This window comes from Schistocerca americana, chromosome 7, assembly GCF_021461395.2.
Source record: "Schistocerca americana isolate TAMUIC-IGC-003095 chromosome 7, iqSchAmer2.1, whole genome shotgun sequence".
Taxonomy (NCBI): domain Eukaryota; kingdom Metazoa; phylum Arthropoda; class Insecta; order Orthoptera; family Acrididae; genus Schistocerca; species Schistocerca americana.
In genome coordinates, this window is record NC_060125.1 from 257957292 (window position 1) to 257980283 (window position 22992).

The 22992-nt window shown below is 38.9% G+C and overlaps 1 protein-coding gene across 1 annotated transcript in view; it reads left to right on the forward strand.

Annotated features, from left to right (window-relative positions):
- The window catches only part of LOC124623171 (sodium channel protein para), an 876466-nt gene that overhangs the window by 727724 nt on the left and 125750 nt on the right, over positions 1-22992 (forward strand). Inside the window, exon 29 of the mRNA XM_047148975.1 lies at positions 7639-7776. Within this exon, the coding sequence (XP_047004931.1) occupies positions 7639-7776 (138 nt within the window). The remainder of the gene's footprint in view (positions 1-7638; positions 7777-22992) is intronic.

A 22992-nucleotide genomic window follows, 5' to 3' on the forward strand; every position in this document is an offset into this window, starting at 1 on the left:
ATGGCTCAGAGGAACCCTGACAGCAACACCATCATGTTGAATAATGCTTTTTGTGCAGCCACAGGACATCCTGTTATGACTCAAAACAGTGCGCAATAGGCTGCATGATGCACAACTTCACCCCCAACATCCACGGCAAAGTCCTTCTTTGCAACCATGACACCATGCAGCACCATACACATGGGCCCAGCAACATGCCGAATGGACCGCTCAGGATTGGCATCATGTTCTCTTCACCGATGAGTGTTGCATATTCCTTCAACCAGACAATAGTTGGAGACGTGTTTGGAGGCAACCCGGTCAGACTGCACACCTTAGACACACTGTCCAGTGAGTGCAGCAAGGTAGAGGTTCCGTGCTGTTTTGAGATGGCATTATGTGGGGCTGACGTATGCTGCTGCTGGTCATGGAAGGCACCGTAAAGGCTGTACGATACGTGAATGCCATCCTCCGACCAATAGTTCAACCATATCGACAGCATATTGGTGAGGCATTCATCTTCATGGATGGCAATTTGTGCCCCCATCGTGCACATCTTGTGAATGACTTCTTTCAGGATAACTACATTGCTCGAGTAGAGTGGCCAGCATCTTCTCCAGACATGAACCTGATCGAACATGCCTGGAATGGATTGAAAAGGGCTGTTTACGGACAACATCACCCATCAATGACTCTGAGGGATCTATGCCAAATCGCCACTGAGGAGTGGGACAATCTGGACCAACAGCGCCTTTATGAAATTGTGGGTAGTATGCCATGATGAATACAGGCATGCATCAATGCAAGAGGATGTGCTACTGGGTATTAGAGGTACCAGGGTGTACAGCAATCTGGACCACCACCTCTGAAGTTCTCACTGTATGGTGGTACAACATGCATTGTGTGGTTTTCATGAGCAATAAAAAGGGCGAAAATGATGTTTATGTTGATCTCGATTCCAATTTTCTGTATAGGTTCCTGAACTCCCGGGAAATTGAGGTGGTGCAAAATTTTTTTTATTTATTTATTTATATTTTTTTTATGTGTGTAGAATGTCTGTAGAACTTACCTCAAATAAAAGGTGTCCAGGAAGTAAGGACAAATTTGAATTTTGCACCATTTTGTCATATGATGCTTGGCAGCCGTGGCTTTTTCATGTTTGTTATCTGTGATTCCTCCTATTTGTAGCTTGATAGCTTTTGTATGGTGAGCAGTGTTATTTGATGTTTATTTTCATCATGGACCAGATGACAACTGAGCAACATATCCACGTGATGAAAAGTTGTTACAAAAACAGTGAAAGTCCCACAGCAACCGTTTGTGAATTGCTCCAACTGTATCATCAGTTCCGAAGCTGATCCAGAAGGTTGAGACCATGGGTGTGTTTCAGACATTAAGAAAATTGGATGACCACATTCTGTTCAAACATAAGAAAATATTGCTGTCGTGCATGACTATGTGGCCATCTACATCTACATTTATACTCCGCAAGCCACCCAACGGTGTGTGGCGGAGGGCACTTTACGTGCCACTGTCATTACCTCCCTTTCCTGTTCCAGTCGTGTATGGTTCGCTGGAAGAACGACTGTCTGAAAGCCTCTGTGCGCGCTCTAATCTCTCTAATTTTACATTCGTGATCTCCTCGGGAGGTATAAGTAGGGGGAAGCAATATATTTGATACCTCATCCAGAAACGCACCCTCTCGAAACCTGGTGAGCAAGCTACACCGCGATGCAGAGCGCCTCTCTTGCAGAGTCTGCCACTTGAGTTTATTAAACATCTCCGTAACGCTATCACGGTTACCAAATAACCCTGTGACGAAACGCGCCGCTCTTCTTTGGATCTTCTCTATCTCCTCCGTCAAACCGATCTGGTACGGATCCCACACTGATGAGCAATACTCAAGTATAGGTCAAACGAGTGTTTTGTAAGCCACCTCCTTTGTTGATGGACTACATTTTCTAACCACTCTCCCAATGAATCTCAACCTGGTACCCGCCTTACCAACAATTAATTTTATATGATCATTCCACTTCAAATCGTTCCGCACGCATACTCCCAGATATTTTACAGAAGTAACTGCTACCAGTGTTTGTTCCGCTATCATATAATCATACAATAAAGGATCCTTCTTTCTATGTATTCGCAATACATTACATTTGTCTATGTTAAGGGTCAGTTGCCACTCCCTGCACCAAGTGCCTATCCGCTGCAGATCTTCCTGCATTTCGCTACAATTTTCTAATGCTGCAACTTCTCTGTATACTACAGCATCATCCGCGAAAAGCCGCATGGAACTTCCGACACTATCTACTAGGTCATTTATATATATTGTGAAAAGCAATGGTCCCATAACACTCCCCTGTGGTACGCCAGAGGTTACTTTAACGTCTGTAGACGTCTCTCCATTGATAACAACATGCTGTGTTCTGTTTGCTAAAAACTCTTCAATCCAGCCACACAGCTGGTCTGATATTCCGTAGGCTCTTACTTTGTTTATCAGGTGACAGTGCGGAACAGCACCATAAAATCAGTTCATCAATGAGCTCAAAAAATATTCCTCAAAAATTATCACTTTGCATGGCAATCAGGAGTGGGCTGCCAGATCATGGGATCTTACACCTTGCGACTTCTTTTTGTTGGGATTTGTGAAATCAAAACTGTACGTGAACAGACCACAAACAGTACACCAATAGAAGAATGAAATTAAAAAATGTTATTAACAGCATCCCACCAGATGTTTGTGAATATGTCATTGAGAACTTCACTGAAAGCGTTGCTTGTTGCCGTGTTGCCTTAGGTGGTTGTATGGAGGATATAATATTTCATACGTAAGTGGGAGAAGTTACTTAATGTGTTTGTACAAAAAACAACATTGTCAATCAATTTTATATGTTCCATACCACTTTAATATTCGTCCCTACTTCCCAGACACCCTCTAAAATTGACTGAAAGAGCAGGCCACCTGAAGCTGAGTCATTGGTCAATAGGTTGTGATTGTAGCCAAAGGACCCACACCACATAAACAGCAGTTGCAGCCATTCGTGATTGTAGTCAAAGAACTCATGCTACATAATCAGTATTGCAGCCATGACTCCTTGGTTGCTTCACTGTTCCACATGATGATGGGCATTACACTCCACTAGCTGTTGCTGACTGCTACATGCCTATGTCATTGGTATTGCTGCCAATGGTTGCCATACTGAGCTGCAACACAACCACTCACAGGTGTCAATTGTTATGCTCGCCAGCAACTAGATCTGTTAAGTCAGAAAGCAGTCCCTCGTACTAATCTGATAGTTGTGGGGCTGGACTGTTCGAGCAAACTGCCAAGACAGAGAGCAAGCAGTGTTGCTGTAGCCTGTTCAGTTGACGCATTTGTCACACCACACGAGCTGTGTCCACATGCTGCCGTTGAAATTGCTTCCTCTGCACAGATTATTGGCGTAGTACTGGCTGCCTCTGGCTTGCCAATTGCAGCAACAGATGCCCCAGGGTTCTGTAGAACTTTGCCCTGTGCTGAGTTGAGTAAAGTACTGCAAACAGTACCGCCTGTAACCAACTAGGTTCACCATGCTGCCACCGACAACCTATTTCTTCTCCAACTCTCACTCAAATTAATTAATAGCCAGCATGATCCTGGGTGTATTACCAGTGTGGCAATTTGCCTACCAGGAGGTCTTGAATTGTACTCGATGATAGTTCTAAAGCCCACCTTCGCGCTTGTCTGAACCTGGATGCACTGAAGTTCTGAGATCAACCCAGGCGCAGATGTCTGCAGATGGGATCTAAATTAAATACCCTGTTACCTGTAACCAAAAGTTACATGCGTCTTTTAATTATGCCTGTCTGCAACTAGACATGTTTTCTTTATGGTAAGCAGCAATCTGCCTTTCCTGCATTGTTGATATTCCTACCTGGAGTTTCCATTGTGTAATTTTCAACTATCACTTTTTTATATTGCTTGACTGTGAATTAAATAGTTTGTTTGAGTCAAACTGCTTTAAATAACCACAATAAAGGGCACACACTGTGATCATCACCAAACTACAAATCAGTGGGGCACAAATATTTTCATGAATTCTCTACATATTCTGAAATCATTATATATGTTCGGTGCACAATATCATTCCCGATTGAAGTTTGAGTTCAATTAATTAAGTGTAACATAAGACATGGCCCTGTACATAGATTGTCATGTATTCAATTCAGTCAAGAACAGCTGAACATGTAACATTATTAGAATACATTTCATTTTCTTCAGTCAAGGCAGCAAAGTATTCTTTGGCTGTTCGCCTTGCTATTGTGGCACACACTGTAAAGGGCATGCTAACCCACTAGCAAACAGCATAGCCTCTACAAGTAAAAGACTTCTGCAGCATCAAAATCACCACCATTAACATAACCTTAAATTAGATTAAACCTGTGTGCCAGACCGAGACTCAAACATGGGACCTTTGCATTTCACGGGCAAATGCTCTGCCATCTGAACTACCCAAGCATGTAGCTCAGATGGTGGAGCACTTGCCCGTGAAAGGCATAGGTCCCGAGTTCGATTCTTTGTCTGGCACACAGTTTTAATCTTCCAGGAAGTTTCATGTCTGCGCACACCCCGCTGCAGAGGAAAATTTTTCTGGATACCTTAAATTCCCCTCATATGTACACCATTCGACCTCCCAGCAGCATTGGTTGTAAAAATTTGGGTAATCTGGCCACATATGTGGGAATTAAAACAATTATTGAGGGGTGTGGTAGGCAATACACATATTAACTAAAGTAATCTTATTGTGCCTAACGATATTAGAGAAGGAAAGTTGCTATTCACCATATAGCGGAGATGCTGAGTCACAATAGGCAATCTTCTTGTTGAATCTTTTTGTTGTGCTTATCGCGACTCAGCATCTCCGCTATATGGTGAGTAGCAACTTTCCTTCTCTAATACTGTAACATTCCATCCTGGATTTTCCATTGTTTGACTTATTGTGCTTATTTTGTTATGACAAGAAGAGTATATTGCATTTGAAAAATATGCTATATGACTAAACTGGCCCAATATCTATTTTTAGTGAAAATCTACATATAATCTTACATTGCCCCAATCTTCCACAGCATGAGATTCATACAAACTGTCTGGATAAATAATGTGTACATGTTTTACAACAACATAACTAACTTGCTTGGCTTCGCACTCGCCTTTACATAAAAATGTAAGATTCCATGATGACAAATTAATTATAAGTATTGATACATTTGCAAAGGTACGACACAAAATTACATATCCACAAAAACTTTAGTGTAACAGTAAGTTTTACAATAGCAATAAAAGTGTTTGATGCACTTATTTCTTTATTGATTTTGAAAAATTACTTTTTATGTATGCAGACTGCTGTTAAGGTGCTTAATTGCTTTGATTACCACTATGTACAGATGCTTCAGTGCAAAATTTCCATTACTTTGTGCAACTGTCTGCCTGTGAACCATGTTAAAGATTATCATCAACTGAACTACTTATGACTTCAACAGTTGGTAACGATGTTACACAGTGTTTTTCTAGAACTTTCAGTTTAATCTTGCAAAACTGTCTTACATGAGTGAATTATTATCTCTCTGGGTTAGAAGTTATTGCTTCAACACAATGGGAATGATAACGCTCTTACAGTTGAAATAGTGTAACTGATTTGTTATTTATAGGATGTACAATTACTAAAAATAGCATTAGATAATGAATAATAAGTGTGAAAGGAATAATCACAGACTTAAAAACTCAAGGTAGGAATATCAACAATGTAGGAAAATATAGATCACCTCATAGCGTAAAGATGACACATTAAGTAGCAATCTATCTCTTCCTACATTGTTGATAAAATGTATTGAGTAATTCACTGTATGAAATCTAAGGTTGTTACACAGAAACATACATTGGGCAATGTACATCCCGATATCTCACACTCTTTGTCAATGTCTTCTACCATCTTTTCACTGCTATTCGTAAGATATTCAGTTGTTATCAACTTTTATTCAGCTGATAATAGGAAATCTGGGATTCAGTATCAACAATATGAATTAGGACAGAAGACTGTTGGATGTTATTAAGGTAAGTCCTTTGTCAGATCTATAAATACACACAAACACACACACTCGTACATGCACGTTTAACTCAGACATGACAACTTTCATCTCCAGGCATATGCGTTCAGGTCTTACCAGTCAGAGACCAGAGACAACTATGGCTATGTGTGTTGCGTGAGTTGTACATGATATGTCTGACTGACTCTCTCTCTCTCTCTCTCTCTCTCTCTCTCTCTCTCTCTCTCTGTGTGTGTGTGTGTGTGTGTGTGTGTGTGTGTGTGTGTGTGTGTATTTCTTGATCTGATGAAGAACTTTGTCCAATTGCTTAATAATATCCAGTGATTCTTCTATTTGGTTAACAGCAATCTATACTAATTCATACTGTTGTTATTCCATGTTGACTCCTCCAGTGTCAGCTGAAAATGAGTTAATAGCAACTGAATGCCTTATGAATGGCAGTGGAAAGATAGCAGCAGGGTTTGAGAAGGGTTATGAGATATCTGGAAGTAATAAATGTGGTATAGGTCTGAACGAAACAGTCTTCCACGCTTTATACAGAAAAATAAATCTAGCAGGAGGAATTATAGAGTTTTTCCACTTTCTCACACCTCACACACTTCTATCCAAATGGTTATGAAATGATTCCCAACCCTCATTCCATTTTTGATGTACACTGTAGGTCATCTTGAAGTTTTCCAGTATAATTTTGTACAGTGTCTCAGTCATATGTCACAAAATACAAAGAGGATCAACTTACACTCTTCCGTTTTCTTCTTCACCTTCTTGTAGCTTTCATTTTCTGCTCATTGTTCTCATATTTAAAGTTACTATTTGTAAGTTATTTTTCTTATTTACTTGGCTTGCCTGATATAATGTGCACACAGAGATACTCTGGAATTAGTGTTACCCGAGCAATCCATGCTGGTATGGTTGATTTTTGTGCATTAGGGCTAGAGATAACCTCATGTATCTTTATTAAGTGATTCTCTGTTGCCACCTGTATTCTAATCCCAAGCAAAGACCACAATCTAGAATTTGTTAAGTAAAATTGGTTCAAGTGGCTCTGAGAACTATGGGACTTAACTTCTAAGGTCATCAGTCCCCTAGAACTTATGTAGAACTACTTAAACCTAACTAACCTAAGGACATCATACAAATCCATGCCCGAGGCAGGACTCGAACCTGCGACCGTAGTGGTCGCGCAGTTCCAGACTATAGCACCTAGAACCGCTTGGCCACCCCGGCCGGCTTAAGGAAAATTCACTGGAAATAACTTCTAATGACATGTAACAATATTAGGGAAAAGATTCATTGCTTCTCACTGTGAAGATTAGAGCTAGAGCTGAAACATTCCTGGAACATTGTTGTTAACCTTTCCACCAAAGTCCTCATCCCCACAGAAATTATTTTGGTAAGTAGCAATCTTCCCTTTTCCTGATGTTTTTGACATTCCAACCTGGAGTTTCCATTGTCTAATGACATTCATACACTCATGTAGAATTACTTTTCTAGATGTGCAGTTGGTAAACTGCACAATGGAAATTGTATATCTCACAGCTCCATTTTAATATAATTGCATTTCTTTTACAGGTGGACAAGCAGCCAATCCGAGAAACCAACATTTATATGTACCTGTATTTTGTATTCTTCATTATCTTTGGATCATTTTTCACTCTTAATCTGTTCATTGGAGTGATTATTGACAACTTTAATGAACAGAAGAAAAAGATAAGTATATTTGGTGATACTTACAAGTTTTATTTATGTGGATGTATTCAATTCATTTAAGATTTCACCACATGTATATAACTTACTCTACATTTGAATCTGTACCCCATAAGTCTCTGGTATGTACATTAGGAATACTTTTGATTCCAACATATAATTCTGTTCATAAATACAGGGTGGTGCACGAAATGTGTTACCAATTGTTTCTTTCACAATTTGCAACGCACATTAGATATCCCGCTGGGATCTCTACAGCAGTACCAGCAGAGCTTGGAAAAAAAAAAAAAAAAAAAAAAAGAGTTACCAAATGATGTGTAATTCACGATACTGCTGCTAGGAGACTAGTAAGCAGCAATGGCTGACAATGGAAGACTGACGACACAGCAACGATCGGCAATTGTGTTACTTTTTCATGAAATGAAAAGCCTTGTTGTGACTCAGAGGCACTTTCGACAACAGTTTAACACACAATGAGTCCCTTGCAAGAAGACCATCCACAGGTTGCACGATAAATTTGTACAGGAAGGAACAGTATTGGAAGCGAAGCGACCTCGGCCTAAGCCTGTTTGTTCGGCGGAGGGAGAATATTGAAGCAGTACAAGTTGCTATACAGAGAAGTCCCGGGAAATTGTGTAGAAAGGCAGCAGTGCAACTGGGAATATCAAGATGCTCCGTTCAACGCATTCTTAAAAATGACCTCCATATGTACCCATAAAAGACGACCTGTGCACAGAAGCTCGCTGAAGAACACAAGCAGCAGAGACTACTGTTTGCTCAGTGGGCGGAGGATAGGAAAGAAACTCTCAACAACGTTTGGTTTTCAGACGAGGCACATTTTCATTTAGACGGTGTGGTTAACAAAGAAAATGTATGCTTTTGAGCCACTGAAAACCTACAAGTGCTTCATGAACGACAACATTATAACATTATGCTCCGAGGATTACAGCGTGGGCAAAAGCCACATACTGCAAGTACTGTGTTGGAGGTTTTACACGAGCATTTCGACATGCGGATCATTTATCTCAGGTTTCCAGGTCACTTCAATGATGGACAAAATTGGCCCCCCAATAGTCCAGACCTCAATCCACGTGACTTTTTTTCTATGGGGGTACCTAAAGGAAAAAATTTTCTCAAAACGTCCACATGATTTAATGGAGCTCAGAAGACTTATTCTTCAAGCTTGCAGTGAAATTACGGAAGACATGTGCCGTGGGGTAATCCCTAACTTCAGTGTTCATTTGAAGGAAGTTAGGAAAGAAAATGGTGGACATAATGAGGATGTGCTGAGTTAGAACAAATCTCCATGGACGGCTCTTGATTGTATTATATGTTCCTTTCAGATTGTATTGACAATAAAGTTTATATTCAAAAACAAAATGGTAACACATTTCGTGTGCCACCCTGTAGAATGTGGAAATTAATGAACTCTTATATTCACAGTCTAAATGCAACAGAACATTTCTAAACTTCTCACTGAAAACCAGTCCTTTAAATTTCATAGTTGCAGTATTGTGATTTATTTCGTCATTTCCGTATCATTTTTATAGTTACCAGAAGTTTTAGATAGAAATAGTTATTACTAAATGCTTTTTCTTGTCCCTAGTCTTCTTTTTGCTCTTGTTCTTATTCACACTATCCCACTATCATTCCATGGATCTGACACTTACTTTCATGAGTAACTAGCTGTCACCTGTGGCTATGCTCTCATGTTAGTAAAGTGGAATGAAATGTGTGTATGGCTTTATTGGCCAGCAATCGAACTGGGGACCCCACGACCGAAGGTCAAAAATGCTAAGCACAAGACCACAACAGCTGTATACATTTAATTGCATAAAATAGGAGTACATTAGTACATCAGTGGCACTTCACTATAATCCTGAAATTGTAGTGACTTTCTTCAAAGTAGAGGATTTTTTGTTTACTAAGTAAGATATTAGCTGAAATGTTTGGGATGAAATTAAAATAAATAAAATGACGTTAAACCACAATTTTGAAGAGAATCATTGATTTAGCATGAGCTGTTACCGTAATGTAGTTCATACAGTATTACCCTGGGAGATGAGAGGGAAGCTTGACTCAGACTGAATCTGTACGCTGGCTTAACATGTGCACTGAAAGCATCAATATGAGACACTAACTCACAGGCTGTAAACTTGGGAGCATGTGTGAGCTATTAACCAACATCATAATAAACCGTTATCTAGAAGTTAGAGTTCAGCACACATATAACACTGCCAGCTTATATAATATCTGCACATGAAATGGCACTAGATTCTAAAATACATGTAAGTGTCAGTCACAAGCCTGCATGCCGTCCGGCACTCATAAGCTTCATAAGCATTATTTCAAGCAATCTCAACAGCAACTCTGATTCACAACCACTACAGTCAAACAATGAATAATGAGATGCATTTGATGAAGAATGAACATTAGGTTTAGAATACATTGAAATGATTATTAAAAAGAATTAGAGAAAATAAATTCAAACAGTGTTGTTGTGCTCTTCAGGACAAAGATTGGTTTGACAAAGCCAGCAGTCCACATTATTCCATCCTCTGCAAGCTGTTTTTTCTCTGCAGAGCTAGTGCAATCTACATCTCTTTCAATCTGCTTCCTGTTGTCAGGTATTGGTCCCTGTCTACAATTTTTGCCACCCACACTTCCATCCATTACCAAATTGATTATTCCTCTATGAATCATGGCATGCCCAACCAAATGATTGTTCATTTACTTAAGTTGTGCCATAAGCCCTTTTTCTCTAACTCAGTTCAATACCTCTTGATTTGTTTCCTTTTGCTCCCTGTATTTTATACCTGCCCCTTCAGAATTTCAAGGTAACATTGTCAAAAGCTATCTCTAAATCTACACAGATTTGTCTTTCTTCAATCGTGTCTTCTAAAATACCTTGTAGGGTGAGTACTGCCTTGCATACTCCTGCATTTCTCCAGAACCCAAACTGATAGCCCCCAGGATCACCTACCAGTCTTTCCATTCTGAATAATTTGTGTCAGTATATTGCAACCATGACTTAGTAAACTGACTTTCTGTAATGGTCACACCTGTCAGCATCTGCCTTCTTTGGAAATGTAATTATTAATTCTTCTGGAGGTCCAGGGTAATTTGACATATTTCTTACAATTTTTCCTCTACTTTCTTTTTTTACTGTTGTATTTCAGCTCTCCATCACAGTTAAATTTTCATCTCATTTAACGATAAGCATAATTTCTTTCCACTTATTATACAAGGGGCAATCAAACAATTTCCATTTGAGGACATTTCTGCAGTGTGTATGCAATGTACCATGACTCCAAGGCACATATATAAGCACCGACATGTAGGAAGCAGATTAGTGCGGAATTTGTGTCTTTTTGACATATCTGCAGTAAATATGAAAATGTGAACTATGGTGATATTATTAACAAATGTGTCCAAACAGAACCAACAGGGTATTATACTTTTCTTGGCTGCCAGAGGACAAACACTAGACATCCACCATAGAATGAAGAATGCATAGGGGGCAGCATGTCTGTCAAAAACCACCATTGTGGAAAGGTGCACCAAGTTACGTGGCAGCTGGTGTTGTACACAATACAGCTGTCAATCTATGAGGCCACCCTCATCCATTGTGGACAACACCACTCAATTACCCACTCTGTAGGAGACAAGGTACCAGCAGAAGTAAAGCTGTGAGGATGGGGTGCAAATCGTGCTTGGGTAGCTCAGATGGTAGAGCACTTGCTCGTGAAAAGCAAAGGTACTGAATTTGAGTCTTGGTCTGGCACACAGTTTTAATCTGCCAGGAAATTTCATATTAGTGCACACACTGCTGCAGAGTGAAAATCTCATTCCGGATAATGTGTCTTACTTCTTTAGGAAAACTTAAGCAATTTGTTGCTGTCAGGTTACTAGTAGCCTGTATTTGTGTTAAGAGAGGAGAGATTCCTTAGAAGTGTCCTTTTAATTCACCATGAGTGTCTTTACATGATGGGTTGTCAACTATTTGTAAAGATTGTTCTCATTTAAGGCGTTGCCTTCATGTAGTAGTCGTTTGGACTCCCTGGGTTTCACTTCTTGTACTTAATATGTAGCTGTTAGTGGAGAAAAATTTGATTTCTTTTGTTCACAATGTTGTCCTTAACGGATATATGCAGTCTGAAGACCAGATTGTACACCTACTGTGTAAAAAAAAAAAAAAAACCTTGATTGAGATAAAATGGGTCTTTCAGTTTCATTTCCATTTTCTGTAGGAGTGGCTGAATTTTTACCAGATGTTGACCTTGCTGAATTATTTAATTGTTACTGAAGTCCAGCATATGCAACAGAAGTTGATGTCTTGATATTATTAATTATTAAAGCATGCTCATATGAGCTATCAAATGAAAGTTGTGACAGGATTGAGGACCTCTTGGTAGGGAGAATGCAACATATTATCTTGAGTGAAGGGTCATCAGCATGTGTACACGTAACTTCAATTGGGCCACAGGGAAGTGTGTTGGGACCCTTGCTGTCCATTCTGTATATCACTGGCCTGGCAGATAATATCAATAATAACCATGGCCTTTTTGTAGTTGATGAAGTACTGTATGAGAAAAAGCTGCAGTCAGACATTTATGAGATTTCCAAGTGCTGCAAATATTAATAACTTGCTTTACATGTTCATAAATGAAAAAATGTGTACTTAAAAAACACAGAAAGTAGTATCCTAAGGCAGTGATATCAGTGAGTTAGTTGGACTGAGTCAACTCATACAAGTACCTGAGTGTATTTATTTGTAGGAATATAAAATGGTTTGATTGCATAGGCTTATTATATATAGAGAAGGTGCCAGACTTCAATTCATACAGAAGGATACTGGCAAAAATGTAATCATGTTACAAAGGAGAGTTTATGAAGATGGCAGTGAGTGTACTGGTGTGTGATTTAACTACTAAAAAGAATTACAGTAATGCAGTCAAAAATATACCGTGTGACCAGTGCAAGAGAGAATTCACAACATTTAGTGAATATATTTTAATTTTGCAATATGTGATTGACAGTATAAAAAGAGAGAACAAAAGTGTGTAATATGAAAATATGCAGCTGAGTTTGGAACAAAACACACTAGACCTGCCACAAGACAGAGGAGATAAATTGTCAGAATGGAAGCAAGTAAGCAACAAATACAGAATATCGGACGTGAAAATGTCACCTACAACAAGTGGTGCAAAGTTTGTGAGTGTAAACGAATTTGGTGTCCTTATGTGTAGTAGCAGCATACCATTGTGCGGCTCAGAACTTAAGCTTAATTCATGTGTTAAAGTGTCAAAGAATGAAAGTGACCAGAAAAAATTATTTTCGATAAGCTGAAACGTAAGTCTTCAACAGCAACAACAACAACAGCAACAACAAGTGCAAGTTCTGGTAACAATAAGCATTCTGCTCAGAAAAAATCCAGAAAGTACTTTTAGGTTGCAATCCAAAAAATGGAAAAAATGAGTATGTAATATTCATCGGTGGCACAAAGAAATTGGCCTGCAATGAAGGTTATGACGTAATACAAACATTAAAAGAGATATTGTCAGCACTTCATTTATCCAATATTTTGGTTATGAACATCCCCAAGAGATATAACTTAATCCCACAGTCCTGTGTAAATGAAGCCCTCTCACAAACAAACTTTAAATTAGCAAAGACTTTTCAGCAGTAGTGTTGCAAACATAAGCAATTTTAGTGGAGAGTTGTTTACTATTCATGGAATATGCCTAAACAGATCAGGAAAAGAAGTATTAGGTGCCCTTCTAAACACATCAGTTTCAGAAGAACTCGACTCTATGAAAGGGAGTGGATATAGACAGACCACATAAAACGAATGGTTTCCAATCAAAGGTCAGGGAAGCACCCCTGAACTCAGAAACTCAGAATTCTTTTTTAGATAAAACATTATAACTAGCACTGAAAAGCATCATCTGGCAGTCTTATACCAGAATATTAGAGGCTTGTGTAATAAACTAAATGAACTCTCGATCAGTGTGCGGGATAATGGAAGTGTAGACCATGCCCATGTACTGTGCTTCACTGTTCAGGAATGGAAAGAGTTGTAATACCTGAATACAATCTTAAAGCTTTATACTGCAGCAAACACAGAAAAGGAGGTGGTGTTGCTATTTTCATAAAGAACTGTGTCAACTGTAAAACAATTGATGTACACAATTTTTGCTTAGAGCAACATTTTGAAGTATGTGCCATTGAGTATTCTGAAAGTGATTCTACCCTCTTAATTGTAGCAATATATTGGCCACCCTCAGACAATCTGGACAAAGCTGTTGACTCACTTTTACGTGATGTATTTAATTCTAAGAGATGTCGTAGTACCTGTAGATTTTAGTATCAACTTCCTAACACACGGTAGTGGGTAGTCAGATCCAGAGAATTTGATATACACCTAAAACCTTATCCCAGTGGTCAATTATCCCACCAGAGTGACTTCTAATTCAAGCACCCTGATTGACAACATATTTGATGACCAAGGGAATCTGGGCAGTATCACCATTAATAAAACAATGATTGTCCTCTCTGATCATGATGGTCATAGACTTACCATTCATAATATGATTACTTACCAGAACAAAACTGAGCTCCAGTGGAAGGTAGTAAGTTCTGTAAATGATGAAACAATTAAGGCCTTTAAGTCATGCCTCCAAAATGTAAATTGGAATCACATTTATTGTGAAACAGATATCAATTCCAAATATAATTTGTTTAGCAATGAAATTGCATCATTATTTGAAGTTTTCTTCCCAGAAAATGTTTACAAGAATCAACCCAAAGAAATCACAAAAAAATTCATGGACCACAAAGGGGATAAGGATATCCTCCAAATACTAGTGTGAATCACAACAGAAAAACATTCAGGAAATCTTGTGCGATCAAATCATTATAAAAAAAGTACTGTAAAATATTAAGTAAAGTAATTAAACATTCAAAAAGTTCATATTGTAACACCAAAATCACCCAATCCTGACCCAGCCGGTGTGGCCAAGAGGTGCTAGGCACTTGAAGCTTGGAACCGCACGACCACTATGGTCGCAGGTTCGAATCCTGCCTCAGGCATGGATATGTGCGATGTCCTTAGGTTAGTTAGGTTTAATTAGGTCCAAGTTCTAGGGGACTGATGACCTCAGGTGTTAAGTCCCATAGTGCTCAGAGCCATTTGAACCATTTTGAACCACCCAATCCTGAAATAAAATCAAAACAATCTGGGACGTAATCAGAAGTGAGATAGATGCCAACAGTGCTAATAAACATGTAGACTTTGTTTTAAACATAGATAATAAACATATAAGCAATCAAGATCTAGTTGCAAAAACCTTCAGTGACCACTTCATATGTGCTGCTGCACAAATAGGTTGTAAAGGCTTTTTAGAAAGTGCAGTGGACATAACTGAAACACAAATTTCCCCACCCAGTAAGTGAAATAAGTGTACCCTCCATAGCCAGAAACAAGGTAAACAAAATCATTGCATCATTAAAAAGCAGAGGATCATCAGGTGTAGATAATATTTGCAATAAACTACTAAAAGCCTGCTCTGATCGACTGTCCAAAGTTTTAGCCCCCACATTTAATGCGTCTATGTGTCTTCCCAGATGAAATGAAGTTTGCTGTAGTGAAGCCACTCCACAAAAAGGGAGACACAACACGTGTCACTATCATCCCATCCCTCTTATGAACATATTTGCAAAATTCCTTGAAAGGTTGCTTAATCCAAGAATTGTGAGACACCTCGTTGTTCTAACATTAGTGATAAAACAGTTTGTCGTCTTCTACTGAAGAGGTATTTTCATTCAAAAACGACATATTGGAATCTCTTAATAAAAAAAATGAAGCAAGTTGGAATCGCTTGTGATCTCTCTAAGGTTTTAGACTTTGTGGATGACAAAATACTTGTCAACAAAGTAGGCCACTATGACATCAGAGGGACAGTGGGAAACTGGCCACAATCTTACCGAAATAATAGGAAGCGGAAGGTAGTTCTTAATAAGAGCAGCATAGCAGGAGGGGTGGTGAAGTCTGACTGGGGCACTGTACTTTACGGAGTCTTTCAGGGATCAGTCCACTGCTGTTTGTGATTTACATAAATGACCTACCTTTGTCATACAAAACATGCAAGTTTACTATGTTTGCTGATGATACTAGCATTGTGTTAAACAAACAGTCCACTGACATAGAAGCTGAAGCCAACAAATTACTTTCAGAGTAAACTCACTAACACTAAAACTGAGCAAAACCAAACACATCCATTTCAGCTTTGATCACAAAGTCCCACAAGAGATTCCTATTTTACATGACAGTCAGCAAATACAAAGGGTACATTGCACCAAATTCTTAGGTCTCCTCATACACATTAGGGTCAGCTGGGAATACCATATTCTCCAAACCATAAAATGTTTGTCCTCTGCTACTTTTGCCATTAGGACAATCTCACAAATTCGAGATGTTAGTGTCACAAAATCTACTTATTTTGGATACTTCCACTCTGTCATGTGCTATGTAATTATCTTTTGGGCAATTCAGCTTCATCAGAGAAAATCTTGCAGCAGAAAAAGGTGGTCCAAACAATATTCAGCATACAACCAAGATCCTCCTATCATAATCTGTTCAAGAAACTTGAGATACTTCCTACAACATCCCAATATATTTACTTGAATTTCATGGTTGACAATCCTGCCCATTATGAAACCAACGAAATGTTGCATGATCACAACGCAATGAGGAAGGCTGACCTCCATTACAAACTAAACAATCTGACTTGGGTGCAAAAAGGTGTATAGTACTCTGCCAAACTCCACCAAATGCCTACATTGTAACAAAGCATTATTTAAAAATAAATTAAAGATATATTTACTTGAAAAAGTCTTGTATTCATTAGGTGAATTTTTTGACAGAGAAGCATAGAATTTGGGTATATGTATTCACTACATGCCTTAAAGTATCTAAGGAATATGTACATAAATAATTAAAATAAAACTGCTTTCAAAACACTTTTACAACTGATCGCAGAGAACTGTCACATAGTAGTCACAATCAAGCCTAGATCCCAAAGCAGTGTGATTAATAGAATATACTATTGCTTCCTATGTAGCAAGATTAGAATAATTACAGCATGCACATAGGCATTAAGCAATCATTTTCCCCCTCCTATTATATGACTGTAATCGAAAGAAATGTTAATGGGTGATATAACAGAGGGTACGCTCTGCAATGCTCGTCATGGTGGTTTGCAATGTATGGATGTAAATTTAGGTTACTGAATGTTGATTTATTTGTAGCTGAGTGTGGTTTGTTGACCAATATACTTGGAAAGAATCAAGTTGTGCCAGACTGCTGCATATCATCAAGGCAAAGAATATGTTTATCTCCTCTGTATTACTTGTTGTCTGTTATTACAAAGGTGCAAACTGGTTGCTGTGACCCATAAGTTATACACTGTACATGGAAATGCTTATAAACATTAGCCAAACTGGGCTGTAGCTCATGTTGATTTTTGTAAGCATCAGCTGCAGTGAATGTGTTAATCATTGCTGGTTTGGTACACAGGCCAGCCTAGACACTGTTTTTAGCAGTTAGGCAAATGTCAGACTGAGTCATATTCTTCCCCAGAAATGTTTTACTAATCCGCAGCAGATGGTGTATGCTAGTCTTGACCATCACACTGTACTGGACATCTGTTTATCTCTGTGCTAACACGGTTCTAGGTATTTTTATCCAGAAAGATCAGAAATGTAAGCTCACCGGACAAACAATTTGTCAGCCCAGTGTGCACACACAGATATCACGTGCTCAGCTGCACATGCACTGCCTTTATGTGAGCATAAGGCATTAGCCAGGAGAAAGAAAACTGGTGTTAAACGAATTGGAGTGTGGAATGTCAGATCCCTTAATCGGGCAGGTAGGTTAGAAAATTTAAAAAGGGAACTGGATAGGTTAAAGATAGATATAGTGGGAGTGCTGAAGTTCGGTGGCAGGAGGAACAAGACTTCTGGTTAAGTGAATACAGGGTTATAAAAACAAAATCAAATAGGGGTAATGCAGGAGTAGTTTAATTGTGAATCAAATAATAGTAGCACGGGTCAGCTACAATGAACAGCATAGTGAACGCATTGTTGTAGCCAATATAGACACAAAGCCCGCACGTACCACAGTAGTACAAGTTTATATGCCAACTAGCTCTACAGCTGATAAAGAGATTGAAGAAATGTATGATGAGATAAAAGAAATTATTCAGATAGTGAAGGGAGACAAAAATTTAATAGTCATGGGGGACTGGAATTCAATAGTAGGAAAAGGAAGGGAAGGAAAAGTACTAGGTGAATATGGAATGAGGATAAGGAATGACAGAAGCAGCTGCCTGGTAGAATTTTGCACAGAGCTGAACTTGATCATAGCTAACACTTGGTTTAAGAATCATGAAAGAAGGTTGTATATATGGAAGAGGTCTGCAGACACTGGAAGGTTTCAGATAGATTATATAATGGTAACACAGAGATTTAGGAACCAGGATTTAAATTCTAAGACATTTCCAGCCACTCTGACTGCAACCTATTGGTTATGAACTGTAGAGTAAAACTGAAGAAACTGCAAACAGGTAGGTATTTAAGAAGATGGGACCTGGATAAACTGAAAGAACCAGAGTTTGTAGAGAATTTCAGAGAGAGCATTAGGGAACGACTGACAGGAACAGGGGAAAGAAATACGGTAGAAGAAGAATGGGTAGCTTTGAGAGATGAAATAGTGAAAGCAGCAGAGGATCAACTAGGCAAAAGGTGAGGGCTAGTAGAAATCCTTGGGTAACGGAAGAGATACTGAATTTAATTGATGAATGGAGAAAATATAAAAATGCAGTAAATGAAGTAGGCAAAAAGGAATACAAGCGTCTCAAAAATAAGATCGACAGGAAGAGCAAAATGGTTAAGCAGGGATGGCTAGAGGACAAATGTAAGGATGTAGAGACATATATCACTAGGGGTAAGATAGATACTGCCCACAGGAAAATTAAAGATACCTTTGGAGAAAAGAGAACCACTTGTATGAATATCAATAGCTCAGATGGAAAACCAGTTCTAAGCAAAGAAGGGAAAGCAGAAAGGCGGAAGGAGTTTATAGAGGGTATATACAAGGGCAATGTACTTGAGGAAAATGTTATGGAAATGGAAGAGGATGTAAATGAAGATGAAATGGGAGATGTGACACTGTGTGAAGAATTTGACAGAGCACTGAAAGACCTAAGTCAAAACAAGGCCCCGGGAGTAGAGAACATTCCATTAGAACTACTGATAGCCTTGGGAGAGCCAGCTATGACAAAACTCTACCATTTGGTGAGCAAGATGTATGAGACAGGAGCCTCAGACTTCAAGAAGAATATAATAATTCCAATCCCAAAGAAAGCAGGTGTTGACAGGTGTGAAAATTACCGAACTACTAGTTTAATAAGTCAAGGCTGTAAAATACTTACACAAATTTTTTACAGACAAATGGAAAAACTGGTAGAAGCCGACCTTGGGGAAGATTAGTTTGGAACACGTGAGGCATATGGTTCAAATGGCTCTGAGCACTATGGGACTCAACTGCTGAGGTCATTAGTCGCCTAGAACTTAGAGCTAGTTAAACCTAACTAACCTAAGGACATCACAAACATCCATGCCCGAGGCAGGATTCGAACCTGCAACCGTAGCGGTCTTGCGGTTCCAGACTGCAGCGCCTTTAACCGCACGGCCACTTCAGCCGGCCATGAGGCAATACTGACCCTATGACTTACCTTAGAAGATAAGTTAAGGAATGGCAAACCTATGTTTCTAGCATTTGTAGACTTAGAGAAAGCTTTTGACAATGTTGACTGGAATACTCTCTTTCAAATTCTGAAGGTGGCAGGGGTCAAATACAGGGAGTGAAAGCCTATTTACAATTTGTACAAGAACCAGATGGCAGTTATAAGAATCGAGGGGCATGAAAGGGAAGCAGTAGTTGGGAAGGGAGGGAGACAGGGTTGTAGCCTATCCCCGATGTTATTCAATATGTATATTGAGCAAGCAGTAAAGGGAAGAAAAGAAAATTTTGGAGTAGGAATTAAAATCCATGGAGAAGAAATAAAAACTTTGAGGTTTGCCGATGACATTGTAATTCTGTCAGAGACAGCAAAGGACCTGGAAGGGCAGTGTCTTGAAATGCAGATATAATATGAACATCAACAAAAGCAAAACGAGGATAATGGAATTAGATTAGGAAATGAGACACTTAAAGTAGTAGAGGAGTTCTGCTGTTTGGGGAGCAAAATAACTGATGATTGTCAAAGTAGAGAGGATATAAAATGTAGACTAGCAATGGCAAGAAAAGTGTTTCTGAAGAAGAGCATTTTGTTAACATTTAGTATAGATTTAAATGTCAAGAAATCTTTTCTAAAAGTATTTGTATGGAGTGTAGTCATGTATGGATGTGAAACATAGACAATAAATAGTTTAGACAAGAAGCAAACTGTGGTGCTTCAGAAGAATGCTGAAGATTAGATGGGTAGATCACGTAACTAATGGGGAGGTACTGAATAGAATCAGAGAGAAGAGGAATTTATGGAACAACTTGACCAGAAGAAGGGATCGATTAGTAGGACACGTTCTGCGGCATCAAGGGAACACCAATTTAGTGGTGGAAGAAAGGGTGGAGGGTAAAAATCATAGATGGAGACCAAGAGATGAATACACTAAGCAGATTCAGAAGGATGTAGGTTGCAGTAGTTACTCAGAGATTAAGAAGGTTGCACAGGATAAAGTAGCATGGAGAGCAGCATCAAACCAGTCTCTGGACTGAAGACCATAATGACAACAAGGCACTAGCAATCAGTGACAGATTTATATTTCAAGCAGACATTGTGCATAGACATGGATAAATGTAAAGACGTGACAGAATGGGGAAAGGGGGCAATCATGTTTGGCCATGCTCATGGCCATACGGTATGTGAATTTACTAAATTTGTTGGTATTTCATGGAAGACTGTTCAGTGTGTCTACAAACAGTGGTGTGGGCGCAAAAAATATACTTGGCAAAATAAGACTTGTGGTTGGAAAAAGATTGTGTCCTAGAGGGACTGGAGGTGCTCTTTTCACGGCTTGTGAATCAAAATCTGTTCCAAACCCAGACCGTGAATAAAAGTCTATCCCAATCTGTTAATGAGAGAAAATGGTGATGGGAACTGCATTCAATGAACATTTGGAGTCAGACAGCTTGAAAGAGGCCTTTGCTCATACAGACACATAAAGAAGACAACAGCAAACTTTATCAGGCTGAAAGAATATGTGACTGGTTTTGTGAACAGTCTCCGACCCTATTACATCTTGAATGGCCTGCAAAATCGCTTGACATGACTGTACAGAAAATATCTGGGACATTTTGGAACAGCAGGTAAAATAACAATATCAACATCATCACAGTTTAGTGGAATAGGGCAATCAAATCCTCAGTGGTTGGCTTAATCTGGATGTGATGTATCTGCACAGACTAGTGGGCTCACTTGGCAAATGAATCTAGGTGGTAATAAAATCTGTTGGTGAAATTACAGTGTATTAAATGATGCTTGTAATTATTTCTGTAGGGGTGACTAATTTTTTGTCCAGTGAGCTTATTTCTGCTAGTGATCTGTAGGAATCAGATCTCATTAAATGGGAAACTCCTTTTTGTTTGCATTTGTTCTCCACAGTGGTCATCCATAGCTCATGCAGTTTGTTCATTTCAGTGCATAACTTTATTCACTCTATTCACATTCTTATTGTATTCTAGGAATATATCTTGAACCAGACTTCATGTCTGCAGCTCAAGTGAGTGGTGAACCCTAAAGCACTTTTTTTTTCTTTTAAGAATAACTGAATAAAAATACCCATCACATACCAAATATCCATTAGCCGTGATTCACGTTTTTTTTATTTTTTATTTTATTTTAATTTTTTTTTGAAGGGGGGGGGGGGGGGGAAGGAATGTCTTATGTTAATCACATTTCAATCAGATTAGAAAAGGGAAAAAAATCAGGAAATTTACCCTTGATCTTAGTGGGGTCTTGTCATCAGATGTACAGGACAGTGAAAGGCACAAAAATGAGATGGTATAACTAGCGATGGGAAATCCATAATGGGATAATGACAATATTATGAAAAGGATAGTTGCTATTCACCATATAGCAGAGGTGCTGAGTCATAGAGAGGCACATCTAAAAGACTGTCAAACAAAGCTTTCAGCCAAACAGTCCTTCATCAGAATTGGACAACATACACACACACACCCATACAAACACAACTCATGCGTAGTTAGGGGGATTGGTACAACATTGTGAGCCCTACCTGGTCCTTGTCCACCTTAAACAAGATGCCTAGCAGTCAATTGGACGAGTAATGACAAATTCTCTGCTTTGCACAGAGGTGACAATATCCATGGGAGAGGGCAGTACTAGAGGTAGAGCTGGTGTCAAGGTAGACGACTCTCAGGAGCTCTTTCAGCACAATGATTTGCAGCTCCTGCCAGTTGTTTGACAGTATTCAGGGTGATTTCCAGCTGCTTACGAACATCAACCAACTTGTCAATGTTTGAGAACAGCATTCACAGTGGGGCCGCATTCTGACTTGTGCAGTGTATTATAAGGCAGTGAACAAATAACTTTAAATTAAGCCTGTAGATTATCTTTTAATCTGTTGAGGTAAAAAGTTGCTGATTCCCTATTAGACTTGAAGCAAGTACACAAAATGAGATTTCTATTACCGCAATACAAAAACATGTGGTAAAAGCTACTAGTTTCCTAAAATGTTTTCAGGTTACTTATAGTTGTTAGCAAACTCAAAAACAGTGTTAATTTACAATAAATGCAGCTAATGTATAGGACAATGAAGATAATATATAGGAGTACTCCTCTTTAAGGGAAAACTAGATGCAACACAATATGTTAGTTAGAAAATCTGCTACAATAACTAAATCACAGATCCCAATTTGCTAAAAATTGCTCATAGATTATGCAAAGGCCAATGGTAGCTTGCAAAAATTCTCGAAAATGCACTTTTTTTGCGCTGATATAGCATGAATTTCAGGTGTAATACATGCTTCGGCAGAACTGTGAGCCACAAATACTGAGTTACTGTGAAATAAATTACGTATCTAGAACACTCATACTGGTAACTTACAAAAATATAGTTTTGTAACTGTCCGAAAAT